We start from the raw sequence: 25,991 nt of genomic DNA, 5'->3' as shown, positions 1-25,991 counted from the left end.
TAAATGCTAGCAAAGACACTTATTTTTTGCTGATGGGGTGTGTGGGCCCCTCAGACACGCGCGTGTGTGGTGTGTGTGTGTGTGTGTGTGTGGTTAGTGGGTAGGCATTGATTCTGACACCTCTGTGTTCCCAGGCCTGGAATCCTGTAGCCAAGAGGTTGGAGGGAATATTCTGTCTTGTTCTTCAAGGTCACCGCACGACTCCTCCTCCTCCAGGAAGCGTCCCCTGCCTTCCCAGGCCTGGACCTGGCTGCCCACTCTGGGGTCCTTACCCTGGGTTCCAGATTCTCTGTCTCCTCCCCCTCTTCCCCACCACCCCAGCCCGGGGCCTTTCTTGGGTTCCAGCCGTACTCAGACACAGGGAAACTGAGACTGTGTGTAGAATGAATGAGTGAATGGCAAGCGTGCACCGCCTATGAACTGGGCATGACCAGAGAGGCCTGGCTGTGCAGGGAGAGGGCCAGGCAGGGCCGGGCTCATCGTGGCCTCACCCGCGTGGGCAGGCAGCCACAAGCCAGGCACCGGATGCCCAGGCTGAGCAGGCGTGGCCAGCGGAAGAGGAGGCTGTGGGTGGCTGTCACGTACAGCTGGCCGGAGGGAGCCACCGTCTTGAGCACCATCAGTGGGCTGTAGCGGCTGTTGGTCTGTCTCCGCAGGGGCGGTCGGGACGCACCGATGACTTTGACGATGGCCTGTGGGGACGCAGCCCTGAGTTCTGGGACCCCTCCAGCCCAGCCTACCTCAGCTGCACCTGCCCGGCCACCCCCACTCACCCGGACCACGACCCGTGGGCTCTGCCCCACATAGCGAAAGAGCTGGCTGGAGGCCGGCAGGTAGACGTCCCGGAAGTAGTGCAGTGTGTCGGGGTCGGTGCCAGGGAACTCCTCACTGGACACCTGTGCCAGGAGCTTCCCTTCGAAGTCAGTGACCACGGGGCCTGGCTCCACCAGGGACACACTGGGGGCAGGCGGGGACAGCAGGGTCTGGCCCCCCACCCTCCCACCACCGCCCGGCCCTTCCTCCTCCCTGTCCTCTGGCTCCTGCACCCCCCAGCACCGCCATTCTCTTCCAACACCCCCGTCGCCTCCCATCTCACTAGATGTTGAACTGTCGCAGTTGGATGGCCAAACTCTCGAAGAAGCCCTCCAGGGCGAACTTGGAGGCTGCGTAGACATCGTTGAACACGACGCCTGCAGGGGTGGGGGTAGAGGCCTTTTGTGGATGCTGTGGGGGACGGGGTGCCTTTGGGAGGCAGAGCAAGGAGGATTTGGGATCAGGACTGGGTGCCAGGGGGGCAGGGCATCCTGTGAAGGAAGCACGGGGTCAGGAGGGAGTGTTCCTGTCTTCCTCACTCAGTCCCAGGAAAAGCCCCACGTCCCTCACTCCCAACCCCCTTGGGGGCCCTTGGGCAGGAGAATCCAGGGTTCCGGATGGCATGTTCCATTCAGTGGGGTCCCTGTGGATGCAGCTCCTGCCTGGCAGGTTGGAGGAGAGGAGGAGGGGAACGGGCCTAGGAAATGTCCAGGGTAGGAGATGGGAGACCATGGATTGGAAGTAGGTGGAAAACATCACTAATCCGTCCCTGTGCTGCTCTGCACTGAGCCTGAATCCTGAACCCAGACATCACTGAGTCAGTCCTAAACCCAGGTCTCGAGGGGCTCACGGGGTACACTCGACAAGGCAGCAGTCTCCGGAAAGCAACTCTAGGCTCACCCGAAATCTCAGCCCACACCTGTTTGCCATCGGACCAGCCTGGGGAGGGTTGCTAGGGCTCACCCTGGAGTCCCATGACACTGCTAACCACCACGATGTGGCCCCGTCGCCTCCTCTTCATGCTTGGAAGCACAGCTTTGACCAGACGGATGGCCCCGAAGAAGTTGGTGTCAAAGATACTCTGCATGGTAGCCACACTGAGTCCCTCTATGGGCCCCACCAGGCCCAGGCCAGCATTGTTCACTAGGAAGGGGACAGGGGACGCATGGTAACTTGAGGTTTCTCCCCACAACTCTTTCAGGGTCTCCACTCTGGGGGCAGCCCCTGGGTCACCCTAGCCTTTAGTCTAAGTGAAGGGCTAGCACAGGATGGACAGCTGGGGAAACTGGTGTTCCGTGAGCAGTTTCCCGCTTTTGTTGCAGGGTCCCTGGGTTCGTGGTGTGGGGAGGGAGCATTCCTTTCCAGACATGAGCAATGCGTGTCTAACCCCAAATGACGCCAGCACAGCCACACCCACCCTCCCTGGAAGACCATTCGGGGACTGCGAGTGGCATCTTCATCATCGTCTCTTCCCATGTGACTCATCCAAGTCATTCCCCCAGCCACATACAGTTTTCCCATATGTGAGAATTCAACTCCCACCTCCACATCTATTCCCAGTGTCCCTGCCAAGTGGACAGGGAGTCTGGGTTCTTGGCCAACAGATCCGCCCCTTCTAGCAAAGGTCACTCACAGGTTGCTGGCCAAGCAGGAGGGCTGGTACTTGGACTCAGGGGGTGGAGGGAGATCTCACCCTAAGCGAGGATGGGGAGAGGGACTCCAGGAACCCCCAGAAGTCTCACCCAGGACGTCCACATCGCCTCCTGGGATGCAGCTGAGACACTGGCCCACTGATTCGTCGCTGCACACGTCCAGGGAGGCCACGGTGAGCGTCTTCCCCAAGGCGTCCCCAGCAGCCTCCTCCAGTGCCCCCTTCTTCCCCAGGTCCCTCATGGTGGCAACCACTGCTGGCAGAGAAGAGTTGGAACAGATGCCAGGCTCTTGCCCAGCTGGGGACGGGTTTGCATGGGCAGTTGAGGAGGATTGGAGGCCTTCAAATGCGTGCACCGGGCTCTTCACAACCCCACACGCATGTGCACAAAGGCATTCGTATCTGTCCGTCTGCCTACCCCCATCCTCTCTTGATTCCTCCTTCCACCCACACTCTCATCCATCAATCAGTGCTGTCACCTGACCGTCCGTCTATCCGTCCATCCACCCATCCATCCAAAAATCCGTTCTTCCTTCATCCATGCTTCTGGCCCTCCATCTCCACGACCACCCTGCTGTCCACCTCCCACCCATCCTCCTCTTCTCTGTTCCTCCATCAGTTTGTCAACCTGAGCTCATGAAGGACACAATGGCTTCACACCATAAGGTTTGAGTTTGTTACTTAGCAACAGGTCCTAGGGGCGGTCCTGAGGCCCTAGGGGGCGGGACCATGACGAGCAGGCCCACTGTGCCCATTATGCAGATACCTATGGTGAAACTCAACACGGTAAAACTCCTGGCCCAGCCCACCTCTGGCAAGAGTTCGAAGATTCGCAGGCTGGTGTTGTGGCCCAACACGCTAACCCTCCAGCGCTGGCGTCCCATATGGGTGCCAGGTCACGGCCTGACTGCTCCACTTCCCATCCAGCTCCCTGTTTATGTCCTGGAAAGCACTGGAGGATGGATGAAAGCCTTGGGGCCCTGCACCCATGTGGGAGACCGGGAAGAAGCTCCTGGCTCCTGGCTTCAGATCAGCTGAACATCAGCCATGCAGCCACTTGGGGCCACTCGCATGTCCCCTACCAGCGGATGGAAGATCTTTCTCTCCTTCTATGACTCTGCCTTCCTGACAAAACCAAATAAATGTTTGAAAAAAAAAAAAAAATTGAACTTTGGTCTGTGTTAAGCTCATGCTGTTAAGTTCAGCTTCACCTACATGTTCACACACTCCTCCGTGTGCACGCACACACGCACACGAGGAGGGAGAGAGAGGGGGAGATCTCCCATCCTCTGACTCCTCACCCCCAAAGCCCAGAACTCCAGGTTCCCCACATGAACATCAGTGCCTTGAGTCCTTGAACCATCAGCTGCTACCTCCCAGCAAAGGCTCACCCCAGTCTGCTCGTTTCTAAAGTTACGGTGGTGCCGACTGTCACAGGAGTCACAACACATCACATGGAAAACACCTGGGACAGCTCTCGGCATGCGGTGAAAACGCAAGAAACCTCACCCTGACCTCTGCCTCCCTCCTGTGCCCACGGGGACACTGGTGGGCACACACACAGCTGTGTCATCTGGGGAGGGGGTGGTACGGCCAGGAAGACATTGTTTGGGATAGCCCCATCCCATAGTAGGATTCCTGTCCTGGCGGCCCCATTTCCGAGTCCGGCTGCCTGCTGGTGCACACCGTGGGAGCCTGCAGGTGTGGGGTGGAGCATCTGAGCTTCCGTCACCCAGATGGGCGATTCAGACGGAGTTCCTGGTCCCTGCTTTCAGACTGGTCCAACCCTGACTGTTGTGGGTGTTTGGAAAGTGAATCAGGGGGTGGAAGATCTCAGCCTCTTTCTTTCAAATAAACGAAGAATATTTTAAAAAGAGAGAGGGGAAAAAAAACCTCCCAAATCTCTTAAATGGAGGGCAGAGGCCTGGGAAGCGCCAATTGGGCCGAGCCTCTGACCCCGGCGGCCTCTTGCGTAGTAGCCCTTTAGCCTGCTTTGGCCCTAGCCTGTTCTGGGCCAGAGGTCTGCATGGTTGAGTGTTTCCTTCCACTGTGGCAGCAGGGCCAGGACCTAGAAGTTGAAACCACCTTCGAGGCCCCCAAGGTCAGGAGACTTAAGAGGCTTATCCCGGAGCAGGGATAATGTGGGGGAGGGATGGGGTGGGGTGGAACGGGAGGGGTACGTGATGGGGAAACCAAGTCTCCATCCTGGGAGAGCCTTGGAAGTCGTGACTTGCTTGTCTCCTGTCATGGCTTGCCGCCCGCTGCCACGTCTCACTTGCCCTACCAAGGCTCACCTGCCCGCTGCCACGTCTCACTTGCCCTACCAAGGCTCACCTGCCCGCTGCCACGTCTCACTTGCCCTACCAAGGCTCACCTGCCCGCTGCCACGTCTCACCTGCCCGCTGCCACGGCTTGCCACCCTACCACAGTTTGCCACCTCCTCCCACGGCTCGTCCACTCCTACCACAGCTCGCCCACCCCTACCACAGCTCGCCCACCCCCTAGCACGGCTCGCCCACCCCTAGCACGGCTCACCCACCCCCTAGCACGGCTCGCCCACCCCTAGCACAGCTCGCCCACCCCTAGCACAGATCGCCCACCCCCTAGCACAGCTCACCCACCCCTACCACAGATCGCCCACCCCCTAGCATGGCTTGCTTTCTTCCTACTACACTGTCCTCTTTTCTTCTTAAAACTTTTCATCCCACAAGTAGCTGTTTCTTCGGATCTGCTTCTCTCTGCTGTCTCTCCCCTTCCCCACTCCACCACTCCCCTGCGTGGCCACCACCCCAGTGGACGCCCAGAAATGACTCCTTGGAGGGAGAGGCAGTGTGCCTTCATGACCCTGTCCCCCTTACCGTGGTAGCGCTGCCTGGGGTCACGAGCCAGCTGCACGGCCAGCTCCAGGCCGATGCCCGAGGAGCAGCCGGAGATCAGGACCGTGCGGGGTGAAGAGGCCATGTTGATCTGCTGCCCGGACACATGACCTTGGCCGGCTGCACCTGCCCGGCTGCCCCAGCGGGACTCCTGTGCCCCCGCCTTAGCAGCTCCCTGATCTCCGGGCCCTCCCCTGCCGGCTGACCTGGAATAGGCAGCAAAGGATGTGGGGGTGAAAGCCCTCATCCCCTCTCCACCTGCTCCATTACTGACTGTTTTCTGAGGGCTTTTTCCTCTGGGTGGGGGGAAATGGGCCATTTTTCAGATTTTAAGTTTTTTTAAAAAGATTTATTTATTTTTATTGGAAAGTCAGATATACAGAGAGACAGAGAGGAAGATCTTCCGTCTGATGATTCACTCCCCAAGTGACCCCAATGGCCAGAGCTGCACGAATCTGAAGCCAGCAGTCGGGAGCCTCCTCCAGGTCTCTCAAGGCTTTGGACCGTCCTCTACTGCTTTCCCAGGCCACAAACAGGGAGCCGGATGGGAAGCAGGGCCTCCAGGATTAGAACCAGTGCCCATATGGGATCCTAGTGCGTTCAAGCCGAGCACTTTAGCTGCTGGGTCACCGTGCCAGGCCCAGGTTTTAAGTTTTAAAGTTCACTTTAACTTAATTGAAAAGGCGGGGAGAGAGAGACCTAGCACCATTGGTTCCTTAAATGGCTTGGAACAGCCAGGGCTGGGCTGGGCCAGGTGGAAGCCAGGACCTCCGACCCAGTCCCCGTGTGAGCCATCACTGCCACGCAGAGGGCCCTAGTGGGACGCTGGAGCCAGGGCTCGAACCACGCACTCCAGTGGGAACCTCAGGTGTCCCACGAGTTGTCTCAACCTCGATGCCCTGCCCCATCAGCCTTGAGTCTGTGTGTGTGTGTGTGTGTGTGTGTGTGTGTGTGTGTGTATTCATTCAGTCTTGCCTCTCTTCTGGTTGATGACAGAGTCCAGGCTATAGCTAGATGATGGCAGATTAGACCGCAGGGAGGACTTCCTGGCCAGGCAGGGCTGAGCGGGAGCCCTGAGGGGTGCCTTGTCAGGCCAGCCTCCCGTTATCCCGGGAGGAGGAGGGGTGGGGGCAGGGCCCCCATTCTTTCTCAGGCCGGATAGGGCCCCACCCACTCCTCTTCGGGGACACAGAGACTCTTTGTCTGCAGGGCCAGAGGCTGGGAGGCGGGCACTGCCCATGGGGGCCCTGCGGCGGCCGGGCAGGACCCAGGAGCCGCCCCTGTAGTTGGTCCCAACTTCATATCCTGCCTGTCCCAGCTTGTCCGAGTGAGCCAGCGCACGGAAGCGCTACCTGGCGCGAGAGGGGTGGGCGTGCGTCAGGGGAGGGGTGAGGGATTGGGGGACCCCAGGAATGGTAGCAATCTGTCCTTCCGTTCTGGGCAGCATTTAGGGGGCAGGCCCTGCCTTTCTTGTTGGGTGGGATTGCATGTGAGAGTTTGGGATGAGGCTGGGGCATCCATTCGGATCCCCTTCCCCCACGGGAGGAGACAAGGCTTGGGGTGCGCTGGGTCGCTGTGTGAAGCTATGCCTTTCTCAGACTCCAGGGTGAGCATGGGGCCTGACACGGAAGACCTCCTCTGAGGGGGCCTGCTGGGAAGAAAGGGTGTGGGGTCAGGCTGGGACCCCGGAGGCTAGGACTGGGTAGGAGTGACCCTGCACCATTCCACCGTGGAGTGGGACAGGACAGATCCGGCTCCCGCCCCGCGCTCCGCCCCCGTCGGCCAATCAGCGCCCAGCGCAAACTTCTCCAACTACCCACCCCGCGCCCCTCCCCGCCCCGGCTGTCGCCACCCTCGGCCCGCACCCCGGCGCCCCGCCTGAACAGAAAGCTGGAGCGCAGAGCGCGGCCCCGGGCGCGGTCTCCGACAGTCTCCCGCGAATACCGAGCGCAGCCGGCCGCCCGAGCCATTGGGAGTCGCCGGGCCCTGCAGCAGCCGCCCGCTCGGGTCCCCCGTTGCGCACGGGCGCCGCGCCCTGCAGCAGCCGCCCGCTCGGGCCCCCGCCTTGCGCACGGGCGCCGCGGGGATGGGCAGTCGGCGGGGCCCGGGCCAGCCGCGGGCCAGCCTCTGCCTGCTCCTGGGCGTGCTGCAGCTCCTGAGCGGCACGCAAGCCGGTGAGCTGGGAGGGAGGACGTGCGAGCTGCCCGGGCGCGAAGGGCAGAAAGGAGCGGGACCAGCCGCCTCCAAAGAGGCCATGGTGTGGTTTTGGGTAGGGGGGCTGGATGCGAAAGTCCGACTCTGGGCGATTTGTGGAGGGGTGAGGAACGGAGCGCCTGAGTTTACCGGGGGTGGAGGGCAGGCGTGCGCGTGTGCGCAGACATCTGGAGGGAAACCTTTTGCATGCGACTGTTGCCAGTGGTTGAAGCAGCTGGGTGACAGGGAGGTTGTGTGTGCTATGAGATACTCAGATGCGAGTGTGCAAGAGCGTCTGGCCACATCTGGCGCCGACACGGCATGGCTTGTGGAGAGCTGTGCTACAGGTGTGGTCGTCTCTGGCTGACCCTGCGCGGGGCGTGGCTGCTGAGGACAGGAGTGGCAGATGAAGGCGGAGGGGGGATGATGATGGGGAATGAAGGGGTGTTCTTAGAGAGTCCCCAGTCCCCTCTGTGTCTCCCCTAAGGGTCTCCCTGCCCCAAATCGGCGCTCGCTCATTTCCAGGGCCCCCCATCCCCACCCCTCCCCCACCCGGCGCGCCCCAGAGCCGTCAGCACCATGGACAGAGCCGCCCAGAGGGCGGTGGCCGAGGGGCGCGGCGGGGCGGGGCGCAGGGCGGGGGCGGGGTGACGAGTGCAACACCCACCCCCTCCCAGCTGCGAGCGCTTTAGATGTTTTTCCCTAGGAATTTCTCAGGGGGCCCCCCTAAGGGTCCCGGGAGCCCTCGCCAGGCTGGTGAGTCAGCGCTGACGCACGCCCAGCTGTGCACATCTGGCCTGGCGCCGCGCCCCGCCCCGCAGGGTTCTGAGCAGGGGGTTCCCCAGGGGTGCGGGAGAGGGAGGAGGTGGTGGCTCTCCCAGGGGTAGCCGCAGGGGGCTTCCCTGAGCTGAAGGATCCCAGGATAGACCCTCCAGGATAAATCCCCCCCAACAAGGTGAGCTTGGTTCCCCAGCCCCACACACCTCCCACCTCACACCCTGCTCTCTCATTTTTTCCAGCGTCCGTGGGAATGATCCCAAATTGGCCTGCGCCGGTTCCCACGCTCTCACATCCACGTGCTGGTTCAGGCATAGGCATCAGTCACAGTGGGAGCTCCCGGGGGCGCCACAAACGGGAAACACCTTGCCCACGCCCTGCGCACCCATCAGCTGCCAGCCACACCCAGCCACGTGGCCACACTGCCACACCATTAGGGCTTTTGTCACCCTCCTAACGTCTCAAATCCTCACCCTGGCAAACGGACAGGCTCACATCCCATGGCTCACATCCCATCATTCACTCACTTGGTCACACACACAGGTCACGCTGTGGACTGTTACCGTAACGGGCTCACCTGTGGCAGGGCTGGCTCACAGCCAGAGTCCACACTCACCTGGGCACACTCACCAATCAAACCGAGGCCCTCCATCACAGGCCACGTAGCTGCACACACGGACACCTTTACCCAGCTGTTCCCTGCTCCATTCAGAATCGCAGGGCAATGGTCACAAGCAAAGGCAGGTGCACACATTCGGCCGTCATGTCCTCTCACGTACCTGGAGACATCCCAGCCACACCCCATCAGCCTGGTTCTGGCTCGGTTCCCAGCGTCATCCTGGCAGCCGTGGCATGGGAATGGGGGCAGTGTATGTGGGGCTACTGTGGGCACAGGAGGACGTGGGCTGAGTCCCTGAGAGACCACCCACCTCCTGGTCCCTGCAGGGAGGACTCAATGGCTCTTGTGTGTACCCTTGTCACCAAGCCAGCTGTGGAAAGAAAGAGAGGTCAGTTTCTTCTGAAATGTCATTTACAGAGGAGACACGAGTTGGAGGCTGGAGCGTATGTGATTAGATGCAGGGAAGGTCTGGTGAGAGGCAGGGAGGGGAGTGGGACCCCTTCTCACAGCAGTCGGGCTGGGAGATCTGGGTCAGGGTGGAGGTGCCTCCGCGGGGGGTGAGGTCTTGCTCTCAGGCCTGGAGAGAGGGCAGCTGGGATGATTGTTCCATGGGGGAGTGACCTTTGTGGTCAGTGGAGCCTGGGAGCCCAGCTCTCTACCCCAAATGCCTCTTAATGATAGTTCGGTGCAGAGCAGGCAATTAGAGATGGGGGCTGAGGCGCATGCGGAGAGACACACATCACTTAGACATAGACACAGAGATGGGAAGAGGCAGTGATGGGAGAACACCGAGTGGGAGCGGATGGGGACATGGGGAAAGGGCGGTACAGAAAGTGGGGCAGGGAGAGGGTGGGAGGGGAGGAGAGAGGCCCAGCAAGAGGAAGTCTGGGCAGGAGGGGACGGGGCTGGGGGTGGCCGAGGCAGGGGCCCTGTGCAGCTTGGAGATCTGGGATGGGGTCCCTCATCCATGCCCCCCCAGCTCCCAGGGGTGAGCTCAGTCCATCCACCCCCTGGGATGGTGAGGTCGCGGCAGCTTTGGCCGTGTCTGGCTCCTGCCAAGGAGCAGGGTCAGGGGGGTTAGTGGGACGGTCCGGCCAGGGTCGGGGAGGGGACAGGCACAGGGCACTCTGAGCCCAGCAGTAGAAGCCCTCCTCTCCCCTCTACCGCTGCTGGCCCTCGCTGGGGCCATGTGGTCCCACTTAACACTGGCCTGGCTGCCTGGGGTGGGGCTGGGCAGATGGCCTGGATTCAGGTCTGTTGGGGCTGTCCCTTCTTAGACAGTGATAAGAGAAGGGGGGTGCAGGGAGGAGGTGAACAGAAAGAGGAGGCCATTGGAGAGACCACCGGTCAGCAGGGGGAGGTCAGAGGGAGGACGCTGGGCTGGGTAACCAAAGTCAGGGCGGGCAAGCCCAGAGTTCATGAGGATGGTCGCGGGGGCCAAGTCACTGGTGAGCGTGGATGAGGAGGTCAGGGAAGGTGCTAGCCAGAGGGAGGAGGCAGGGCCTGGACTCCCCAGGCAGCCCCTCCCTCAGCTCCATGCGGGTTTCCCCTGGCAAGGGGGCCGGCTGCAGGAAGTCGTCCTAGGGATCCAGCGCGGGGGAGTGGGGAGAGGGGGACAGTTGGGCTCTGGGGCATGGGCCAGGAGGCTTTGATTCATCCTTGAACTGGGTCAGCTTTTTTCTCACCAAAGAGTAAGGGGTGGGGGTGGGGCAGGGGAACACAGAAGTCAACAGGCTCATGCGGCTGGAACATCTGGGGCTGGGGGAGGTGCTGGGCCCAGGCCACCTCCTTCTGGAGCCATGATCTCACTGTGGGGGAGAGGGGGCAGAGGGCTGGGTCGCGACCGACCCCTATACCCTCCCCCAGACCTAGATGGATGGTGCCTGGAGTTTTGGTCTTGGTCTCACGCCTTCCCCCTGCTCTGGCTTCTCTCTGCAGCTGACCCTGTGGACGTGCTGAAGGCCGTGGGTGTGAAAGGGGGTCAGGCTGGGGCTCCCCAGGTGCCTGGCTTCTGCCCCCAGAGGGCTCCCGAGGGTGACCAGGCATTCGGAGTGGACAAGACCAGCATGCTTAGCGTCCCCACGAGGCAGCTTTTCCCAGGTGAGTTGGGGCAGGTAGGGGCTGTGGGCCCTCGTCCCCCAGGGGACATGCAGGTCTCCAGACAGCCTCCTGAGCTGGCGCTTTCCTCCGTCCACCCAGACGGGCCTTTTCCTGAGCAATTCTCTGTACTGATGACGTTGAGGGCCCAACCAGCCAACCAGTCGGTTCTTCTGTCTGTGTACGATGAGATAGGAGTTCGGCAGCTAGGCCTGGCGCTGGGGCCGGCTCTTAGCTTCCTGGGAGGCTCCCTGGAGGCCTTCCCCCAGCAGGTGCAGCTCATGGACGGCAGGTGAGTGTAGGCGTGTGGAGCGACAGGGGGGGCAGGGAGGTGGTGGGAAGCACCCCCCACTGAAGCTGGCCCCTTGCAGGTGGCACCGTGTGGCAGTCAGCGTCGACAGTGGGACGGTGACCCTGGTGGTCGACTGTGACCCTCAGGCCCCTGTGTTGCGCCGAGGGCTTCGAGGCATCAGTACAGCTGGACTCACTGTGCTGGGGACCCAGGAGGTCGGGGAGGACGCTTTCGAGGTAGGGGCCTGGCTGTGTGACTGCTCTGGGTTGAATCTGAAGACCTTGAGGGGGATGGTGAGCGTCCCAGGAGACAGCGGTGGGGAGAGTGCACCGGTGGGTGTGGGCACGGACGGTCGTTTGGGATGGAGTCCTTGTGGGATGCAGCCGGAACTTGGCCTGTGGTGGGAGGAGGATGTGGTTGTGGCCTCAGATGGTTCTGGTGGCTGTGGTGGCATGCAAGCCGGCTGTGCCTTTGGGCACTGACATGGCGTGGTGTCCTGTGACAGATACGTCACTCTGCAGAGTCCAGGGGCCTCATCTGTCTTGTGCCTCCGCTGATCCCAATGCACTGGGGGGGGGGGTTACCTGGTGCCAACGGGGGTGCTTCCAAAAGTTCGTGGAAAATAGGATGCAGGGGCTCGGCAGCGTGGCCTAGTGGCTAAGGTCCTCACCTTGATCCCATATGGCTGCTGGTTCTAATCCCGGCAGCTCCACTTCCTCTCTATCTCTCCTCCTCTCAGTATATCTGACTTTGTAATAAAAATAAAATAAATCTTTAAAAAAAAAAAAAGAAAAGAAAATAGGATGCAGAGGTTAATTTATTTTTGATGCTAAAAGGAAGCAAAGGCTTTCTCATTTGAATTTATTAACGAGAGCTTGAGGGATGAGGGAAGAAGAAAAGACACAAAAATGCAGAGTTCTCTTTGGCCGTTTTACTCCCCAGTGCCTGGAAGTGGCTGGGGCCAAGGATGGGTGCTGGGCACTCCATCCGGGTCTCCCATGCAGGTGTCGGACCCAAGCACATGAGCCCTGCTGCCTCCCGCAAACCTCAGACACAAACCTAGGCTCTCCGATGTTACTCGTTTTACTAAGACACAGAGACGTCCCCCATCTACTAGGTCACTCCTCAAATACACACAACAAGGGCTGCGCCATGCTGAAGCTGGGATCTGTCTGGGTTTCCCGTGTGAGAAGCAGGGCTTGGAAGCCGAGCCATCTCAATAGCGGGCTGAGTGGAGATCTCACCGTTCTGCCCAATGCCCAGCTCCAAGCGAACATCCTATGAACCATGCCCACCCCGGGCCGATGGGGAGGGGTCCAGCGAGTCGCTGAGCAGTGACGGCTGGGGTGACGCAGTCAGGGAAGCCCTGGCTGTTACAGGAATCCTAGCACTGCTTTTCTGGGCACTTGTCCCCTGTGGTGTCTGCTCACCGCAGAGCAGGAGCAGCTGTGCCTTTGGTGGGTAGGGGTACTTGGCAAGGTGAGCTCCGTATGCGATGCCCTGTTCTTTATGGTGGAAAGTGGGCTGTGATGGTGTCACCTTCTCCCTGTAGGGGTCACCTCGGAAAACTTATAGGGCCTGGGATGATGGTTCAATTGCTAATCCTCTCCCTTGAAAGTGCTGAGATCCCATATACGGGCACCAGTTCATGTCCCAGCTACTCCACTTCCCACCCAGCTCCCTGCCTGTGGCCTGGGAAAGCAGTGGAGGACGGCCCAAAGCCTTGGGACCCTGTACCCGCGTGGGAGACCCGGAAGAGGCTCCTGGCTCCTGGCTTCAGATTTGTGCAGCTCCGGCCGTTGTGGCCACTTGGGGAGTGAACTAGCGGATGGAAGATCTTTGTCTCTCCTCTCTATGGGTCTGTGTTTTCAATAAAAATAATTTTTTTTAAAAAAAGAAAGTTTATAGAAAGTTAGACGATAAGTTTTTCTTGGTGCCCCCAAACTGACAGGATTTTTAGAAAGTCCACAAACAGTGCATGTTATAAAAAAAAACTGTGTGGATTTCATCACGTGTGACGCCCAAAGTAGTTCATCTTTAAAGCCCACTTTTCTGCCAGCTCTCTCGTGTTGCCTCACATGCGGCAGGGATTCTGCCGGGGCAACCCCAAGACTCAAGATCAAGCAGAGCTATGTCGGGGAATGGGCCAGAGCCAGTGTGCAGCCGCACCCCCACCTTCTCTGACCCCCTCTTTCTTTCCCAGGGAGAGATCCAGGAACTTCTCCTGAGCCCCGATCCCCAAGCTGCCTTCCAGGCCTGTGAGCTCTACCTTCCCAGCTGCGACAAGCCGGATCCCACAGCCGCAGGGGTGAGTGAGCGCCCAGCCTGCGACTCCCTCCCTCCACAGGCCTGAGTCATCCTGGGCTCTGGGTCCCGGGAGGAAGTGGATCCTGGCTCTTAAACATGGGCTGTGCAACCTCTGACCCCACATCCAAGGCCTGAGTGGCCTTGACCCTGAATACCCTGTCACTGTGGCACTGTGGCTCCTGCTGGCCCAAGGGAGCTGCCGTTGACCTGGGGGGTCCTCTCCCCAGGCACCCCAGGGTGAGCCAGAAGCGTCTGCTGCTCCTCGACGCAAAGCAAAGGGGAAAGGAAAGAAGAAAGGGAGGGGCCGCAAGGGGAAGGGCAGAAAGAAGAAGAACCAGGAGGCTGGGACCGCCAGTCCACCTCCTGGCGCCCTGGAGAACCAGGTCAGAGACCCGCGCCCGCTGCCTCCCGCCATGATTGGCTCTGACCTCCAGCCCTTCTCCCCGGCTTCTCTCCGCTGAGGGGGTTGATGGCGGGTGGTTCTGTTTTTCCATCCCTGGATGCACAGCCAGATGAGTACCTTCAGCTTAAGAAGGGCTGCTATTCAATGGGACATTGTTAGTTGATTGGCGCTCTTGGTCATGGCTACTCCTGGGGCGAGCCCACACACTGGAAGGACCACTGGTCTTCCCTGATTTGGAAGGTCCTTGGAGGTTGTTCACTGGGGTCCGTATTGGGGCGTTCCTAGTGAAGTTCACTGTTGGAGGTCATCGACCCGAGGCCGCTGCTGGCTCATCAGCTTAGGGTTGATGACTGGGGGTCCTTAGCTTGGGGGCGGTTGTTGGGAGAACCAGCAAATGGAGGGAGTCATTGAGGGAGTGGTTTTTTGGGGGTCATCAGCTTGGGAGCCCCTCATGAGTGGTTAGTTAGAAAGCCCTTGCTTAGTATAATTACTGGCTTGTGACTTGCAGTTCGGCTCACTTTCGGGGAATTACTTTTATCTTTTTTGCTGGGCGGGTCACTGCTTGGGGAGCGCAGACCAGTGCTTCTAACTCGTGCGGCTTGTGAGTTGAGGATCACTGATTGAGAGGTGCCACTGGCTGTAGGAATAACTGAAACCCACCAGTGGGGGTCCTTGATACACAGGTCATCTCTCTTGACCTGGACCCCAGGAATGGCATGGCCCCTGGACCTCTGGCCTCACCCTCTTCCTCTGCCTTGACCCAGCTCCTCTGCAGCGGGCCAGGCCAGAAGGAGCTCCCCTCCCTCTCTGACGGTGGCCTGGCTGGCTGACCGCTGCACTCTGCCTTGGCCAAGGACATGTAGGTCAGGCTTTGGGAGTCTGATGACCCGGAGCAGCTGGGCCTTGACTTGATTTGAGAACTGGCCCAGCCCCACTTCTCCTCCATGGCCGACGGCGCCCCCTGCTGGTGATGGCGGTGCGCTAGGACCACTCACTGCTTCCGTTGACCTCTGAATGCCTCTCTGTTCCCCTCTCCAGACTGGGAGCTCCTGGGGGTGAGGGCAGCGTCCTCCTTCCCCCCTTCCCCTTCTCTTCATTGTCATTGGCCTCCCATCCCTGCTGCAGGCGTCCACTGCAGTCCTCGAGACAGCGGCTCTGAAACTGCTTCCCACCCCAGCACCGCTGGTCCCTGCCACCACCACCATCCCCACCGTGACTACCAGCCAAAACGTCAGCACCGCAGAGGTCGGCAGGAAGTGGGGGGGGGTGTTGGAAGCGGAGGCCCAGGGTTGAGGGGCTGTGGGTCCTACGGAGAAAGCGGGGGCCTGTTTCCATGTCTTCAGGAGAGCTTGGGGCCTGAGAGTGGACATGAGCTGGGGACCCCAGGGACTGAGGCAGCCGAAGATGAAGACGGCGATGAGGAAAGTGATCCCGGCATGGGCCCTGACTTTGGGGCAGCAGAGCAGCCGACTCTGACGGAGTTTCAGATCTTTCCTGTGAGTCCCGGGGGAGCTGGCTGGGGTGCGGGTGAAGCGACTCCCACCGAAGCCACCCTCGCTCTTCACTTTCCACCGACCTTGCCTCCAATGCTTTTGCAAAACGCAGTGCAGTTGGAAAGTATCAGCCTTGTCCCTCCCCTGTGCCAGGTTCTGTGGATAGGGCCATATGTTTGGGGACAGGTTAGGCTAAGCTGGAGGAGAAGGCCCAGGAAATGAAACTGCCTGCTTTGCAATGTTCAGGGCTGCAAGGGAGCCAGAGAGACAGCAGGGAAGCCTGGCACCAGAAGGGCGTGCACCTGTCCGGGACAGGCTCCTGGGAGCTGGAGGGAAGACAGACATAGGATGGCATGCTTGGGTCAGAAGGGTCCTTCCCAGAAGACAAGGTGGAGCCCAGGATCCCATCTGGATGGGTTGGCTTGGCCACACTGGTTGGGCTTCCGTGTTGGAGAAAGCCAAGAGTGGAGGTTGTCAAGAGTGGAGACTTCCCTGCAGGGTCTCCGGCCCAGGCCTCACCTGGAGGTTCCTGGGAAAGCAGTGTGGCTGGAGAAGGGGGCTGAGGCTCTGGCCTTGGACGGGGAGGATCCCCTTACTCTGAGCGCCTGTTGTATGCCAAGCCTTGCCTGAACTCACTCATCACTCCACGGAGAAGCTCTGTGAAGGGCTTTCAGAAAGTCAGTGGGAAAGGTGCATTTATGAAAACGTCACGCCGGGACTTCAAAAGCTTTTCGTACACTGAACCTTTTGAATTCCATTTCTACAAACATTTTGAAGTCCCCTATTTTCAAAATGGAAAACAGTGACAGAGAGAGCAGGGGGAGAGAACTCTCCATCTGTTGGTTCACTCCCCAGATGGCTGCAATGTCTTGGGTTGTCCCAGGCCAAAGCTGAGAGCCCGGAATTCCAGTCGAGTCCCTCACGTGAGGGGCAGGGGCCCCGCACCTGGGCCATCAGCGGCTCCTTTCCCAGGTGCGCTATCAGGACCTGAACTGGGAGTGGAGCAGCTGAGCTTGAATTGGCACTCTACCACAGGATGCCCGCTCTGCAGGCCGTTGCTTTAGCTACTGCCCCAGCCCAGGCCGTTGCGATATTTGGGGAATGAACCAGTAGATGGAAGATTCTCTCTCTCTCTGCCTTTCAAATAAGTGGGATAAACGTTTAAAGAAGGGGCGAAGTTGCTCGACATTGCATAGTAAGAGCCACATCCAGGGTGAAGGCATCCCTCAGGACGATGGGGCGATGGGGCGATGCCCCAAGCGGGTTCCAGCCCACGAGGGGTAAACGGGGACAGCAGAGGCCGCTGTGAGGGCGTGCGCCCGACAGGGCAGGTGGCTGCCACCCCAGGCTTACATCTCTTCTCTTCCCACCCACACCTTGTCCACACCCCAGGGCGCTGGAGAGAAAGGAGCTAAAGGAGAACCTGCCGTGATTGAGCAGGTGAGGGAGCCAGGGCCGCAGGGGCTACAGGGGGCTTCAGGGGCCGCAGGGAGCCAGGGCCGCAGGGGCTGCAGGGGCCACAGGGAGCCAGGGCCGCAGGGGCTACAGGGGACTGTAGGGGGCTACAGTGGCCACAGCGGGCTACAGGGGACTGTAGGGGGCCACAGGGAGCCAGGGCCGCAGGGGCCACAAGGGCCACAGGGGCCTCGCTGGACCAGGTGGTCACTCTCACTTCTCTCTACAGGGACAGCAGTTTGAAGGGCCCCCCGGGGCTCCAGGACCCCGAGTGAGTACCGGCTGAGTTCCCTCATCTTCTGTGGTCCGCTTGCCCTTGGCGGGAACTGAAGGCCCTGGGATCACGGGTCGGAAGGAGGGGTGGTGGCGGGGAGTCGGGGGTTCGCGTTGGTGTGGTTGGTGGTGTCTGGATGGCTGGATGGGAGGCAGGAATGCTCAGAGGTGGCCTTTGGCGGTCTATCTGGGACCAGGGTCAGTGCGGGGGAGGGTCAGCCTGCCTCAAGCCCTGGAACTCCTGGTGACCCGTTTCTTGTCTCCTAACAGGGGGTGGTTGGCCCCACAGGCCCCCCCGGACCCCCTGGATTTCCTGGGGACCCTGGCTTGCCGGTAAGAGACCCCCCTACTGTGTCCTCGGGGAGAGTTTATTTGGTGGTGGTAGTGGGTGGGCACAGACATCTGAGGGGCTGCCCAGAGGGCCTCATTTCCGGGTCTGGCAGGGGTCCCCTTCTGTTGACCTGCTCCGCCCCATCCGCCCCAGTCTGGTTCCCCTCCTGTGTCTGGGGGCGTGTGCTGCTTCCTGCCTTCCTGCCCCATCCTCCGTCTCTCACGTGCCGGCACCTCTCTGTCCTTCTCGCTGTCTCTCTTGTGTGTTCCTCTCTGCGTCCCGCTGGGACCAGCCTTCTCCAAGATCTCCACCATCAGTCTCTGTCTCTTCTCGCCTCCATCTGCCCATGTCTCTCCCCTCTCTCCCCTCCACCCCAGGGCCCTGCTGGTCTCCCGGGAATTCCTGGCATGGATGGCATCCGTGGCCCACCGGGCACTGTCATCATGATGCCGGTAAGGAGGGCGGAGGGCAGCACGGTGCTGGGGGGCAGCCCTGACTGGGGTGTGGAGCAGGGTGGGGTCTTTCCTCAGGGTCCTCCCGTCACCACAAGTCGATTGCTCTCCAGTTCCAGTTTGCAAGCAGCTCCCTCAAGGGACCCCAAGTCTCCTTCCAGCAGGCGCAGGCCCAGGCGGTGCTGCAGCAGGCTCAGGTGAGCAGATGCCAGGGCGGGAAGGGGGCAGTGTGGCTCCGGGGTGATGACCAGGGGCGGGAAGGGGGCAGTGTGGCTCCGGGGTGATGACCAGGGGTGGGAAGGGGGCAGTGTGGCTCCGGGGTGATGACCAGGGCTGGGAAGAGGGCAGCATGGCTCCGGGGAGTGACCAAGGGCGAGAAGGGGGCAGCTTGGCTCCGGGGGGGTGGGGAAAGTGATGGGCCAAGTGCCTGATGGGAGGGATGGAGTTCCTGGCTCCTGGCTGCAGCCTGGCCCAGCTGTGGCCACTGCAGGATCTTTTTTTTCTCTGAGAGAAATGACACACAAGAACAATATAAGCTTTTCTGGCGTATGAATTTTGAGGGACCACGCCGAACCATAGTGAGCGAACAGGGGTTGGGTGGGAGCAGAAGTGACGTCTCACGAAAGATTCCAGCTCTGTTCCCCCCTCCATTTCTCCAGCTGTCCATGAAAGGGCCCCCTGGCCCAGTGGGGCTCACCGGGCGCCCAGGCCCTGTGGTGAGTGAGGAGTCTGTGTAGGGGAGGGGGCACCCCACAGGGAAGGGACTCCGTGCTCTAATGGCACCCTGCTTTGCTCCACCCTCAAGGGTCTCCCTGGATATCCGGGCTTGAAAGGCGAGATGGGAGAGATGGGGCCACAGGTGAGGCAGGAGGGTGTGAGGGCGGCCGACAGGACTGGATGGGGCGGGATCTTCCCTCTGGGCTGTGGGGGCGAGTGTTAGCCCGCCTCTTGCCCGTCTCAGGGAGTCAGTCTTCTCTTTCCTTTCTCTGCTAGGGTCCCCGGGGGCTGCAGGGACCTCCCGGGCCGCCTGGCAGAGAAGGCAAGATGGTGAGTGACCCCCGGGGCCTCAGGTCACCTTCTGTCCACCCCTCCCTCCGTCCCCAACATGAGCCCTGCCTCTGCGTCTGTGGAGTCTCCTGGGATCACCCGTGGGATCCTAGCACTGACAATAGCCCACAGGGGCTGTGGCAACTCCCCAAGCCGTGTCACAGGGGGTCAGGCCAGGCAGTAGAGTCAGGGAGGTCTTGGAAGAGGACAGCCAGGACAGTTGTGGCAGGGCATCCCAGGCAGAAGGCACAGCCTGTGCGTGAGAGACTCGTCTGGCCCCCGAGGACGGGATGGCTCAGATGATTCTAAAGGGTTGTAAATGCCAGGAAGGTCACATAGACAGGGACGGCAGGGTGGTGGAGGGAGGCCACGATGGTGACTTGAGCTAGGGGAAGGGCCCCAGGGGCTAAAGACGAAGGGGTACGTTTGGGAGGTGACGTTGAGACTCTGAAGTCGCCCAGCAAGACTGCAGGATGAAGATCCTGCTTGGGGCGTGGTGGCGGGTCTCCCTCCAGAGGGTGGTGGTGGTCCCGTTGCTGAGAAGGGTACTGGACAGGCTGGCCTCCACCCTGGGCTCATGTTCCCTGCAGGGCCGTTCTGGAGCAGACGGAGCGCGAGGCCTCCCTGGGGACACGGGCCCCAAGGTGGGTGACATGGCTGGGACTGGAGCCTGGGAGGGTTGAAGAGGGCTCCCAGGCTCTGCGCTGAGCTGGCGTCTCTTTGGACAGGGTGATCGGGGCTTTGATGGCCTCCCGGGGCTGCCTGGTGAGAAGGGCCAGAGGGTGAGTGCGGGAGACCCCCGAGGTAGCTAAGCCCCGTGCCCGGAGCCCCTTCCCACCCCAGTGTGAGCCTTGTACCGGGTCCCAGCCCCGCTCCGTCATCCCGTGTCTTGTTTTCTTGGGGGCTTGTAGGGGGTGGTTTTGGGCCTCTGCCTGTGCCATTCTGCACTGAACTGCCCCCTCTGCCTGCCAGGGTGACTTTGGTCACGTGGGGCAGCCTGGCCCCCCTGGAGAGGACGGTGAGAAGGTGAGTCGGGAAGAAGGTTGGGGGTGACTTGGAGTTCACAGACGGGCACTGGGAGGGCAGGGCACCCAGATGTACAGGGAGCCTTCCAACAGGGGGTGTCTTCTCCCAGCAGTGAGGCCAGTGGATGGGGCACCCACGTCCCATACTGGGGGCTGGGGGGCGTCTGGGCTTGAGTCCTGAATCTCTGGGTTCCCTGGGAGGCCGTTCTAGGCTTTTGGCTGTGACGTGACCCAGTGTTAGCCACTGTGGGCGTCTGGGAGACTGGCATGGCCGAGGAGAGCTCGCTGTCTGTTTCCCAAATACAGTAAAAACAGAGAGAGAACATGAGTACCAGGGGATGGTTTGCCGTTAGGAGGTGCGATTTGGGATTGGGGAGCTAGGATGGGAGGTGGGAGGGTGTGAGACTGGGACTCCTGGAGACCTCAGTCTGACTCTGAGGTCCCTGGGAAGGGGCTGCCCAAATGGGGGAAGCCACTTCTCTAGGCCTTATATGCCACCCTCCTCCCCTACCCCAATTCAATAATGGTGTTTCCCCTCCATCCCCCCGAACACAGGGCGCGGAAGGTCCTCCAGGCCCCACTGGCCAGGCTGGCGAGCCGGTGAGTAGGGAGGAAGCTGGGAGCGCCTTGGACCCAGCTTCCAGGGGCTCGGAGCACCCAGGCTAAGGGTGTGGGTGGGGCTGACTTAATGCACCCTTCTGGTTCCCCCTCTGCAGGGTCCCCGAGGACTGATTGGGCCCCGAGGCTCCCCTGGCCCCCCGGGACGCCCGGTGAGGATGAGGCCCCATCTGCGGTCCCTCCGCTTTTGGGGTCTCTGTGGCCTGATCCCCCCACCCATCTGTTACCCGCCCCCCCGCCATGTGCCTCTCGGGGTCTCAGACTCAGTCGTGGTCTTTTCCCTCGCAGGGGGCCACGGGAAGTGACGGTGCTCCCGGGGCCAAAGGCAATGTGGTACGTGCTTTGCCCTTGGAGCCCAGGCCCTAGGGACACCCCTGGGCCATTGGTGTCAACTCCACTGACACCCCAACACCATGACCGCTCCTCACTTTCTCCCCAGGGTCCTCCAGGAGAGCCTGGCCCTCCAGGACAACAGGGAAACCACGGGTCCCAGGTTCGAGCCCTCTCTTTCCCAGTAGGGGCGGTAGGGGTGGTGCTTGGCAAGAACTTTGGCCCTGCAACCTGGGTGGTACGGACTTCACTCCTGTCTCTGTACGTTGTCCCCAGGGCATCCCAGGCCCCCAGGGCCTCATTGGCATTCCTGGGGAGAAGGTAAGTGGCAACTCTACTGCCCCCCCATGTCTTCCCTGCAACCCTGTGGCCTGGGAGCACTCTCTTAGGGGAACCCTAATAGGAGCCAGCCCCTGTTACAGAGACTGAGAGCAAGAGGCAGGCCTGCCATGCCGTCCCATCATAGCGGGGGCGCTGTTGTCGGGGTACAGAGAACCCCCGACAGCCGGTGGCAGCCCTGGGCTGGGGTGGTCCATGCCTGAGGCCCTGCAGCCCCTCTTGGCTGCTCAGCCCAGAGGTTAGGCCTCTGTCTGCCCAGCTCTGTCCCTCCACTTTTTATTTGCATGGGATCCTGGGCCGGTGCCTGCCAGGGTGTGTGTTTCTGTGTCCTCACTCTCAGTCTGCCCAGCGGCAGAGGACTTTGGGGGGTTCAGTGGGGGCTTGGAACTTGCCCAGGGTCACACGGCAAGTCTGGGCAGAACCAGAGTGGGTTTCTGAGCTGTTGGCTGCTTCTGTCTGAGCAGCTCCAGGGCCCCAAGACACTCTGGCTCCCCAGAGTTGTTCTCCTTGCAGGGTCTTCCTGGAAACCCAGGGATCCCAGGTGCCCCGGGAGCTGACGGCCCTCTGGTGAGAACCAGGAGGTGGGGGGCTGGGGGACGTGGGCGGTGGAACTTGGCTTCTGATGCCTTAGAATCTCGCTTTCCCAGGGTCACCCGGGCCAGGAGGGTCCCACAGGAGAGAAGGGGGCCCAGGTGAGTGACCGGAAGGAAGGTTGGTGTAGGGGCTGGTGGTGGCCCAGGGACCGGGAGGTGAGGGAATGGGCACTCGGAAGCCCAATGTGACACTCTCTCTTCTGCCCAGGGTCCAGCAGGGTCAGCAGGTCCCCCAGGCTACCCAGGCCCTCGGGGCGTGAAGGTAGGTCACATGAGGGGTCTTGATTGCTCAGCCTTAGCTTTGGGGGAGCAACTTGGTCAGGAATTCTCTGCCTGGATTCTCTCTCTGGCTGAAAAGGACCCTGAGTCACCGGGTGACTGTTTATAACCCTGCTCTGTAGCCCCATGAAACAGCGGTCTTTTTATTCATACTTGTTGAACACTTTATTTGGAGGAGGATTAAGCCCTCGACTCCAAGGTTAAGCATATATTATCCCAAACATTAAAAAAAAAAAAAAAAAGAACACCCAAAACTTCTGGGCGTGTGGAGCCAGGACTCAGGCGGGATGTGGCGGCTGTTGGGGACTGGGTCTGGGCTGCCATGGACCGCACCTCAAGGCCACAGCCAAACCCCACAGTTGCAGAACTCTATGGAGAATCAAGCACCTTACACAGAATGGAGGGAGGTGCACACAGAACCTCCTGAATATTTGATAACTTAAGATTGGAAATAAGAAAAAAATATATATCTATATATCTGTATTATTTCAGAGAGATTCAGAGGGTATGAGAGGCTCATCTGCTGACCTGCTTCCCAGATGCCGTCCGCAGCTGGGCAGGGGCCAGGGGCAAAGCCAGGCGCCCAGAGCTCAACCCAGGACTGCTACATACATGGCAGGGGCCCAGCCACTTGAACCACCAGCCGGTGCTTCCCAGAACACACGTTAGCAGAAAGCTGGACTAGAAACAGAGCTGGTGGGCCCAGCGTGGTAAGCTAGTGGCTACAGTCCTCGACTTGCATGCGCTGGGATCCCATATGGACACCGGTTCATGTCCTGACTGTTCTGTTTCCCGTCCAGCTCCCTACGCATGGCCTGAAAAAACATTAGAGGATGGTCCAAGGCCTTGGGACCCTGCACCCGCATGGGAGACCCAGAAGAGGCTCCTGGCTCCTGGCTTCAGATCACCTCAGCCCTGGGTGTTGCGGCCATTTTGGCAGTGAACCAGCATGTGGAAGATCTTTCTCTCTGTCTCTCCTTCTCTGTAAAGCTTACTTTCCAATAAAAATAAATAAATCTTTAAAAAGAAAAGCAAAGAAAAAGAAACAGAGATGAACCTCAAACCCAGGCATTCTGATGGGGCGGTGGGCCTCCACGAGACGCCAACTTCTGGCCACATACTCTCCACCCGCCGCCCTGTACCCTTAAATCGAGTCTGGGTTGCTTGTAATAGCTCCTGCAGTAAAACGCTGCGTAAGCAGGCAGCTTGCTGTATTGATTAGAAACAAATCTGTACTCCTTTAGTTACAGAGACAACTCTTTTTAAACATTTATTTAGTTTTATTGGAAAGTCAGATATACAGAGAGGAGAGGTAGAGAGGAAGATCTTTCGTCCACTGGTTCACTCCCCAAGTGGCTGCAACGGCTGAAACTGAGCCGATCCGAAGCCGGGAACCAGGAACCTCTTCCGGGTCTCCCACGTGGGTGCAGGGTCCCAAGGCCTTGGGCCGTCCTCCACTGCTTTCCCAGGCCACAGGCAGGGAGCTGGGTGGGAAGCGGGGCTGCCGGGATTAGAACCAGCGCCCATATGGGATTCCGGCACTCGCAAGGTGAGGACGTTAGCCACTAGGCTACTGTGCCGGGCCCACAGAGACGATTTTTGTTTTTTAAGTTTTTATGTATTTATTTGAAAAGCAGAGTGAGAGGAAGATGTTTGTCAATTCCCAGTTCACTTCCCTGAAGGCTGCAATGGTGGGGCTGGGTCAGGGCGAAGCCGGGAGCCAGGAACTCTGTCTGGATCTCCCATGGAGAGGGAGGGGGCCCCAGTTATTGGGCCGTTTTCCTCTGTTTTCTCGGATGCATAGACAGGGAGCTGGATCACAAGTGGGGAGTCAAACTGGTGCTCTGATAAGGGCATGCCAGGCAGGGTGTTGCAGCCATAGCTTAACCCCCTGCACCACGAAACACTAACCCTGGAGATCTGCACATTTTTGATCCATGGGCGGTGGAATTTGTACAGGCCTTCAGATACCAAGAGCTGACTGTAGGAAGTGTTTGAGAAGGTTCTTAGAACATTGAATTAAAAGTTGATTTAGGTGCAAATAACAAATGCACATTTCCCCCCCACTATATCCGTTTTCCAGTGATTTTAAAAATTGTTGGGTGGGCAGGAAACAGACGCTCCCATATGTAGGTTCACCCCAGAAGTGCCCGTGAGCATGGGGGTTGGCCAGACTGAAGAGCCAGAGCTCTTTGAGCCATACCTGCCCTTCCAGGGTGTGCGTGAGCAGGAAGCGAGAACCAGGGCCTCCCGTGTGCTGTGTGAGCTCTGCAAGGGAAGCCTGCTGCACCGAATCCCTGCGCCATAGCTGCTCTGTTTGATTAGTAGCCACAGTGAATCTCTTAATTCAGCTTTGTCACAGGCATTCCTGCATGGGATGAGAAGCCCATCCCATACATATGACAGCAAATTTCAGCATTCATTGGGAGTCCCAGGGGAGGGCAGGGTAGGTGTAGGGATGGCTGTGCCACCGTGCGACTAATTACAGCTAAAGAGAGTGCATGGCCTTGGGTGCTGGAGCAGTGGGCCTGAACTGGCCCCCAGGCTGGAGAGCCAAACCCAGTGACATGACGCTGCAGTGGGTTACCCGAGGTAGGAGCCAGCAGGCCTCAGCAGACCTTGTGGTTACATGGGATCCAAGGGCGCTTCCTCTGCAGCTGCTGGGTTCCGTTAGGGGCAACCAGAGCAGAGCTGTGACTGGACAGCAGCCCTCCTCCCTTGTCACCAAGCACACAGTGGCTTTGTGGCCGAGCTCAGTGTCCCTGGTTGCCAGGAACGCTCGTCCTCTGGCTCCCGCCAGAAGGAACCTGCACACGCGGTGTTCCCGGGAGATGGGCATTGACTCCTGCAAAATTCCTCCCTCCCTGCACACTCCCCTTCAGACTGGGACATCAGGAAGGGCGAGTGCACCCCACGATCACAGATGCCGGGGTGTGGGGGTGGCACGGAGAGCGAGTTCACAGATGCTGGGGGCAGGACCACTTCCTGAGTCTGTGCCCCCAACACTCCCTTGGCCGGTCCAGCATCTTCCTCTGGGGTATCTGGCTCAGGGCAGGAGACCAACATGGGGACGGGGGGTTGGGGGAAACCCTTCTTAAGCAGGGAGAGCATCTGAGAGGTGCCTTATTTTTCTTTAAAATTTTATTTTCTAGGGCACTTCTGGCCATCGGGGTGTCCAGGGAGACAAAGGCGAGCAGGTAAGATGGGGGGGGTCCCCTGGTGAAGCCGTGAGAGACCCCAGAGTGGAGCCCTGAGGCTTAACCTCTGACCTTGACTTCCGACCTGTGTCTGCCCCCATCCCACCCTCTTTCTCCAGGGAGAGGATGGCTTCCCAGGCTTCAAGGGCGACAGTGGCCTCAAGGGCGATCGGGTAGGACAGGATCCCTCTCAGGGGGTCCTGAGGGTCTGCTGGGGGAGGGGGACTTGCAGGGGGTGGCCTAGAACTTGAGGACAATGCAAGGATCCAGAACTGATTCCTGGGCCTCTCTTTCGTTTTCCAGGGGCAGCCCGGACCCCCAGGTCCTCGGGGAGAGGACGGTCCTGAGGGTCCAAAGGGGCCGGAGGGGCTGGCTGGTGAGGAGGGGCCCCCCGGTGCAGCTGGAGAGAAGGTGAATGCTCTTTGGCCACCCCGCCCCCTCCCCAAGCTCTCTGCCATTTCACCTCTGACCCCAGGAGGCAGCAACCCTGATGGTCACCAGTGTCAGAGCAGTTCTGGGCACTGGGCTGTC

The 25,991-nt window shown here is 60.0% G+C and overlaps 2 protein-coding genes across 4 annotated transcripts in view; one reads left to right on the top strand and one right to left on the bottom strand.

Annotated features, from left to right (window-relative positions):
* Positions 1-476: 476 nt before the first annotated feature.
* RDH8 (retinol dehydrogenase 8) lies at positions 477-5,425 on the bottom strand. Its single transcript, XM_004595494.3, has 6 exons — positions 5,323-5,425; positions 2,556-2,717; positions 1,777-1,956; positions 1,097-1,190; positions 774-957; positions 477-692 (listed from the first exon to the last, which is right to left on the bottom strand). The coding sequence occupies exons 1-6, from the start codon at positions 5,423-5,425 to the stop codon at positions 477-479; spliced, it is 939 nt and encodes a 312-aa protein (XP_004595551.2).
* Positions 5,426-7,350: 1,925 nt separating this feature from the next.
* COL5A3 (collagen type V alpha 3 chain) overlaps positions 7,351-25,991 on the top strand; it is a 35,693-nt gene continuing 17,052 nt past the window's right edge. For 2 of the 3 annotated variants that reach the window (XR_009244477.1, XM_058658137.1), the window contains exons 1-30: positions 7,351-7,514; positions 10,868-11,029; positions 11,129-11,318; positions 11,398-11,554; positions 13,522-13,626; positions 13,853-14,008; positions 15,154-15,273; positions 15,372-15,524; positions 16,914-16,961; positions 17,206-17,247; positions 17,520-17,582; positions 17,958-18,032; positions 18,146-18,229; positions 18,692-18,748; positions 18,838-18,891; positions 19,026-19,079; positions 19,670-19,723; positions 19,808-19,861; positions 20,052-20,105; positions 20,660-20,704; positions 20,821-20,874; positions 21,011-21,055; positions 21,162-21,215; positions 21,329-21,373; positions 21,905-21,958; positions 22,039-22,083; positions 22,193-22,246; positions 25,416-25,460; positions 25,580-25,633; positions 25,764-25,871. Coding sequence is in view for 1 of the 3 variants with exons in the window: in XM_058658137.1 (XP_058514120.1) it covers positions 7,427-7,514; positions 10,868-11,029; positions 11,129-11,318; positions 11,398-11,554; positions 13,522-13,626; positions 13,853-14,008; positions 15,154-15,273; positions 15,372-15,524; positions 16,914-16,961; positions 17,206-17,247; positions 17,520-17,582; positions 17,958-18,032; positions 18,146-18,229; positions 18,692-18,748; positions 18,838-18,891; positions 19,026-19,079; positions 19,670-19,723; positions 19,808-19,861; positions 20,052-20,105; positions 20,660-20,704; positions 20,821-20,874; positions 21,011-21,055; positions 21,162-21,215; positions 21,329-21,373; positions 21,905-21,958; positions 22,039-22,083; positions 22,193-22,246; positions 25,416-25,460; positions 25,580-25,633; positions 25,764-25,871 (2,373 nt within the window). In the remaining 2 variants the exon portion in view is untranslated. The remainder of the gene's footprint in view (positions 7,515-10,867; positions 11,030-11,128; positions 11,319-11,397; positions 11,555-13,521; positions 13,627-13,852; positions 14,009-15,153; positions 15,274-15,371; positions 15,525-16,913; positions 16,962-17,205; positions 17,248-17,519; positions 17,583-17,957; positions 18,033-18,145; positions 18,230-18,691; positions 18,749-18,837; positions 18,892-19,025; positions 19,080-19,669; positions 19,724-19,807; positions 19,862-20,051; positions 20,106-20,659; positions 20,705-20,820; positions 20,875-21,010; positions 21,056-21,161; positions 21,216-21,328; positions 21,374-21,904; positions 21,959-22,038; positions 22,084-22,192; positions 22,247-25,415; positions 25,461-25,579; positions 25,634-25,763; positions 25,872-25,991) is intronic. The other variant, XR_009244478.1, reaches the window with a different exon arrangement.

This window comes from Ochotona princeps, chromosome 33, assembly GCF_030435755.1.
Source record: "Ochotona princeps isolate mOchPri1 chromosome 33, mOchPri1.hap1, whole genome shotgun sequence".
NCBI lineage: Eukaryota > Metazoa > Chordata > Mammalia > Lagomorpha > Ochotonidae > Ochotona > Ochotona princeps.
This window is presented reverse-complemented; position numbering and strand designations above follow the sequence as displayed.

Excerpts from the sequence above, each read along its gene's own strand:
- RDH8 (XM_004595494.3), bottom strand. The coding sequence starts at position 5,425 with ATGGCCTCTTCACCCCGCACGGTCCTGATCTCCGGCTGCTCCTCGGGC. Across the intron at positions 2,718-5,322 it reads CCCCAGGCAGCGCTACCACG|TGGTTGCCACCATGAGGGAC; the intron begins GTAAGGGGGACA and ends CTCTGCCAGCAG. Across the intron at positions 693-773 it reads GCCCACGGGTCGTGGTCCGG|GCCATCGTCAAAGTCATCGG; the intron begins GTGAGTGGGGGT and ends GCGTCCCCACAG.